Genomic DNA, 6,034 nt, shown 5'->3' with positions numbered 1-6,034 from the left:
TTTACGGATTTTCATTTGTATTATACTTGTTTGACGATGATACCGAAAATGTTGTTTTTTTTTGTGTATTTCTAACGGTTTAGAAGATCCTTCTAGGAAGTTACAATTTTTATTTTTTTAAAGAAAATTTTTAAGGGCTATACTCGTTCAAACCCACAGATTCTGCATTTTTTAATTAAAAATAACTAATTTAGTAATTACAAAATTTTCATTTATCAATTTTAATCTCATTTATGAGCCGAAAAAGGTTCGTATTGAGGCAGGTTTACTTGAGACAAGTAAACGTCGTCTTAGCCAAGACAAGGCTCGACTTGAGACAAGTAAACGCCGTTTTACCTGGCGTGGCCATAAAAGTAAGGCGAAGGCTTATGTCTCGACTCAGTTTTGAGACGCAGCCAGGCATCGATGTCTTGGAGACGTACTTAAGACATAACCAACTCAACCTCAAATCGAACCATTTTTACTCGTGAGCGTTATGAAAATTGTTCCTCTTACAGCATAAATTATCCTTTGTTTTTATCAGACTTTGAAAATATAATACTTATAGCAAGGAGCTGTGTTATTGTTAAAAAACGGATTACATTAAGTCCTATAGTTATTTTCAATGTTTCTTTCAAATAATTAATTTTTCCTCAACATATTTTAGTAAAATACGCCTGCATAAAAAGGGCCCTTGTGGCCCTTTTAATTTGCATTTTTGAAGTTAAAACTTCGAAAAATCTTTTTTTTTCGAGAAAAACGCATCTAAAGTTGGCGAGAGTCATTTTTTCGAATATAAAATTTTCCCGCTGTAATTCGAGGACAGTTATTATTTTGTGAAATTAATAAAAAAATTAATGAATCTTGAGAATTTCCGAACACTATACAAATAGCCGTACATATAATTTGACCTTCCATTTCCGACACTAAAAGAGCATGCCAAAATACAATCTAATAGATCATTCTTTTAAAACTTATCGTGTTCACAGACAGATAGTCATACCTACAATATATACATACAGGCAGCCATAGAGATAGACAGCAATACAGACTTACCGACAGACACATTCCTAAAAACCTGTTTTTCGGATTCAGAGGGTCTTAAAAAGTGGACATTTGACAAAAACGGTGCGGGAAGGGGCGTTAAAATGTTACTCAAATCTAATACTTTCGCTGATGAGAATGTCAAAATATTTTAGCCGTATCGAAAAGCTTTTTTTCAAAACGTCATAGTTTAAATTGTGAAATTTTTTATCATCCTTGTACCTATATTTTTCTGTTTTTATAGGTTTACAGCAATTCCAACATTGTTCAATACACTTAAATGAAATTGTTCCGAATGGATATAAATTGACTTAGAAGAAAAAATCGACTTAAAATTTATTTTCAAACAGTTAGATTGTAGATACTCACTCAAAAATATTGTAACGAAAATCACAGATTGTGTTGAGAGTCACATGTAAACAAAGTTTAGGGAGTTGATTCATTTCCATGGTAACTAAACTGAAAGGAATAAAAATAGACCGAAGAGAAGGTTTTATCGATAAAAGTCGTTAGAAGTTCCATCTACCTATAATTTCACGAAGTACATTTTTTGTGTATAAGATAACCGAAATCTATATATACAACTGTCGGTAACATAATGGTTTAATTTGAAAAAATGTTCTCGATTTCAATTCACGGTCTAAAACGCAAATTTTATTTTATCATTTTTAAATTTGGTTATTTAAAAATATGCTTATAACACTTATTTCACAGAAAATATTATTCTCTTTGAGAACTTTCATGTGTTAAGTTGCCCAAGATATTATTTGATCCTGTTAAACTATATATCGTAATTTTGTGACAAATTGTATGAAATGAGAAAGCTTCCAATGCCATTTTCAAAAAATGTGCCTTGTGACAAACAGTTCTCAGTGAAAATTCTAAAATTTCGAAAAGATGCCCTTTTTGGACTTTAAAAATTTTTGACAAAAGGAGAAAAGAGATTTAAAAAAACTTTTCGCAACTTGGGGCCTAAAACATGTAAATGTTACAAAGCATTTTAATCAATTTTCGAAAAATCGTGTTTTTCATAGAAATTAAACAATACTATTCTTAAAGTATTTTATAATCGCTCATTATAAAATCACTCATGAACTCAACGTTTTTGGTAAAAAAATCATTAATTTATTGTTTTCTTGCTGCTGTTACAATATTTATATTTTGGGTGATTCGTTTGTGGAGAATTAGAAAAAATGATTGGAAACATTTGGAGAACATTTCTGGACCAAGAATTTTTCCACTGATTTTCAATATTATTCAATTCAATGTAGATCATACTGATAAGAAAATAAATTTATTTTATTTTAATTTATCGTAAAGATTTGATACTTCAAAAAATTTTATAGTATATTTTTTTACAATATTGCGGAAATTCAGTTACCTAAATAAAATACGCCAAAAAGTTCGACAAATTTTGATTGAGGTAACAGTATTTTACACTGCCCGATATATGAATAACAATATCATTCTATATTCAAAAGAGCATTCGAACACCAATTGCATATTACCCAATATATATTTTAAATCAATTTAAAAAACAATCTGATCATTTTAAGAAAATGTATATAGCTGCAGCTTATTATAAAATACTTATGCTTACCCCAAAAGGGACATCGATTAATATTCTAATAATAATCAAAATGAAATTTACATATTTTCATATATAGGGGCAACTAAAAAATCTCGAAAAAATACAGTTTTACATGTTGAAAAATTCCCGAAAGGCAGTTTCAATGAGAACCGAAAAAAACAGGTTATATGTACCGAAATTTCGATACACATAGTCACGGCCTTTAGGAACAAAAAATTCAAAATAGAAAATTCCCGATATTCAAAAACTAGCGACAATTTAAAATTCCAGAACAATACAATTCGCGAACGCTTATAATAATACCGAATTTGAAAATTCCCAAAAAGTAGTTAATTAAAAAAATTTTTACATCATAACATAAAAAATAATAAATAAAATATTTTTATTTGATGAAAATTTTCGACTTTCTTATTAATACAATGTTCTGTTATTAAGAATGTTCAAATTCGGTAATATTATAAACATTAAACTGTCGGAAAATTTGTAATTTCAGGATTATTCTATTTTGTATTTTTTCGGTAGAGTAAAGGGTATTTTATTTTTCGAGATATTTTAGTCATTCATCATATACAGTTCCGGCAAACAGTAATTGTAATAATTAAAAAAAACAAAAAAAAAACATGTTTCCGCCCGGGATCGAACCGGGGACCTTCCGCGTGTTAGGCGGATGTGATAACCACTACACCACGGAAACACATGAAAGGACGTGTAAATATGGTGTAGTTTCGGCGATGTGCAAATATATTATTTTTAAATTAGTGTTTTTAATGTTTTAATCGCATAGCATTAAAGTAACGCCTAAATAATAAAATTGAAATTTTATATTATAATAACGAGAGTCCTTACATGAAGTATTTAAATAAAAAGCACATTTTATCCATGATAAGGCTCATACTGCCATCTGACAAGCTAGATCGGTACTAAGGTCAAAAATCCTGATTCGTCGGTAACAAATAAGTAAAACTGGTGTGCCAATTTTTCTGTTACAAATGCTGGTAGAGTTCTAAATTTCTCGGACATTTAAAATACAGTTGCATTCTCGTGTCTGTGACCGTCATTTTAAGATAACTTGAGAATTTACAGAGAATTTAGTAGAATTTTGCGTTCACCAATATTCTCTTTATCTTTAAACCTTATCATATTGTAAATTTATTCCCAACTATAAATGGCAATAATGAAAGTTTCATAAAAATAAAACTACGAAAAAAGTTTAGTCTTATCGAAATTCAATATAAAAATTTCCGTATAGCCAACATGTTAAATTAAAAAATTAAAATTAAGTGATGCAAAAATGTTAGATGATTACTATTAGCCTTTAAATATGTATCTGTGAATTATTTTATTATATTTGTATTTTACTTTTTCACAATATTAAGTAATGCTTTTTTAAGTATTTAAGTAATATTGAAATTTATATTCATATTTAATACGCTAATATTACAATTTTATTTTTTGAAAAAATCGGCTTTATTGTTTTTTAAGTTGTTTATTTTATAAAAAGTTAAAAAAGTCTTATGTTCTAATCTAAAGATATTGCAACTTTTACGAATATGTTATTTTTTAACTTGAAGCTTTAGAACTCGGTCACAAAAAAAGAAATAATTACCTCATATGTATATTAATTGTCCGAAGAAAAATTATTTTTTAGAGATAGAAACTGTAGTCTTAACACGTAGAACAGTCTTATATTTATAAGAAATATTAAAAACTCTAAAGCTTAATCCTACACTTTTAAGAGTATCATCACGGTTTAAGTTTCATAACTGAAGCACATAGAAGCTATAATTAGATTATATTTGTACAAAGTAACACTACACACACACACAAACACACACACACACACACACATATATATATATACACATAGTCTTAATACGTAAAACAGACTTATTTTAGATTCAAGAAAATGATTTCCTTAATTCAAATGGTCTAGATTCGTTGAAATGTAATTTGTCGTTCAAAGAAATATATATTTAATTCAAAGAGTTCGATTCTTTGAACTGATTCGGGACACATTTGAATCAATAATTTTTCCAGACTTGAATCAAGAATTTAGGTTTATTTAAATCAAAGAAATAATATTTTCATTTTTATATAATACTAATTAAATTACAGTATATATTTTTTTGTCACAAAAGGTTCATGCATTTATAACAATGGAGCAGTTAATTATATGAACAAGGTATTTTATTTACGCAAATTCTTATTTCTTCGGTGAAAGATAATATTTCATTTAATTACTAGAATTAAATTATTCATAGCAAATAAACGTTTATTCCAACGAGGTAATCATTTTTTTTAATCAAAAATTTAATAATTTGGCATCATTTGTTTCAATTCAATACTTCTTTAGATTAAAGAAATATATTGTTAAATGAAATATCCATGCTTTTGATTTGAAGAAATATTTCTTTGGCGTTTATGGTGAGGTTTAAAAACGGTTTTCCGCTTTAAAATTTCCATGTCGCGTTTGCGTCATGGTCAACGCTGTGGACTTTACAATCGATGGACAAAAGTTCAATTCCTGCTGACGGTGGATTTTTCATCGAATTTTTCTGTTTCAGGTTGATCAAGATTTTAAATTATGTAATTTGTGTTTAAATTAAATATGTATATTAATAACAATGGTAATTATAATTTAGACTGAAAGAATTCCAGTTGCTTATTTAGGAAAACATGTACTACAATTAAGTACTAACTACTTTATTGCATTCGCGCATGCTCTAGACCAAAGAAGTATTTTTTTGAATCAGATATATATTTTTGTGCTTCAAATATTCAGAAATTTGCTGTGGGAAATAGTTTTTTGAGCCTGTAAAATATTTGCTTGACCTTAAAATAAATTTCTTTCTTTTAATTAATATTTCCCCATCTCAAAGAAATATTGATTTTAATTCATGAAGAATGAGTTATTCATTTGGTGTAAAATGTATATTTTTTATCTACAATTAATATTTCTTTAATTCAAAGAAATATTTCGCTTCGACGAACAGGTCGTATTTATTTGTCTCAAATAAATGTTTCTTTGAAAATAAACAGGACTTTCACTTACTTCAGCCAAGTAAAATTCACTTGCTACCAGTAATCCTTTTTTTCAGTGTACTAAACTGACGTTTTTTCACCCGAATTTTTGACATGTTTGACAGTTTCCCAGTTAACTTTAAAACCACTTTGAAGAGTACTAAAATGACTTTTTTCACTCGAATTTTTAATGATTTTAACGATAAATTGCTGCAAAAAACACAAACAGCTGTTAGTCAGTCAACGAATGTCGAAGTGTTGACTATGAAAACAAACGAATCTGAAATTTTAGTGAGTACTGAAATGACGTCTATAGAATTGTCGCGAGCTCCCGGACCATAAGAAGTCCAAAAGGAGCGATGTATTGGCTGAAAAATTTCGAATTAGCTTTCGTGTCCT

General features: G+C 28.3%; 1 protein-coding gene and 1 non-coding gene across 5 annotated transcripts in view; both read right to left on the bottom strand.

Moving 5' to 3' along the window:
* The window catches only part of LOC117178003, a 72,924-nt gene that overhangs the window by 59,886 nt on the left and 7,004 nt on the right, over nucleotides 1–6,034 (bottom strand). The window contains exon 1 of one of the 4 annotated variants that reach the window (XM_033369174.1): nucleotides 1,393–1,467. The exons of 1 other annotated variant lie outside the window; for it this stretch is intronic. Coding sequence is in view for 1 of the 3 variants with exons in the window: in XM_033369173.1 (XP_033225064.1) it covers nucleotides 1,036–1,047 (12 nt within the window). In the remaining 2 variants the exon portion in view is untranslated. 2 more of the 4 variants (XM_033369175.1, XM_033369173.1) reach the window with 2 other exon arrangements.
* On the bottom strand, nucleotides 3,236–3,308 carry Trnav-aac. Its single transcript has one exon. It is a non-coding gene; the product is annotated as a tRNA-Val (tRNA).

Source organism: Belonocnema kinseyi, chromosome 8, assembly GCF_010883055.1.
Source record: "Belonocnema kinseyi isolate 2016_QV_RU_SX_M_011 chromosome 8, B_treatae_v1, whole genome shotgun sequence".
In the NCBI taxonomy this organism is placed as follows: domain Eukaryota; kingdom Metazoa; phylum Arthropoda; class Insecta; order Hymenoptera; family Cynipidae; genus Belonocnema; species Belonocnema kinseyi.
The sequence above is the reverse complement of the archived record's forward strand: the minus strand, read 5'-3'. Positions and strand labels throughout refer to the sequence as shown.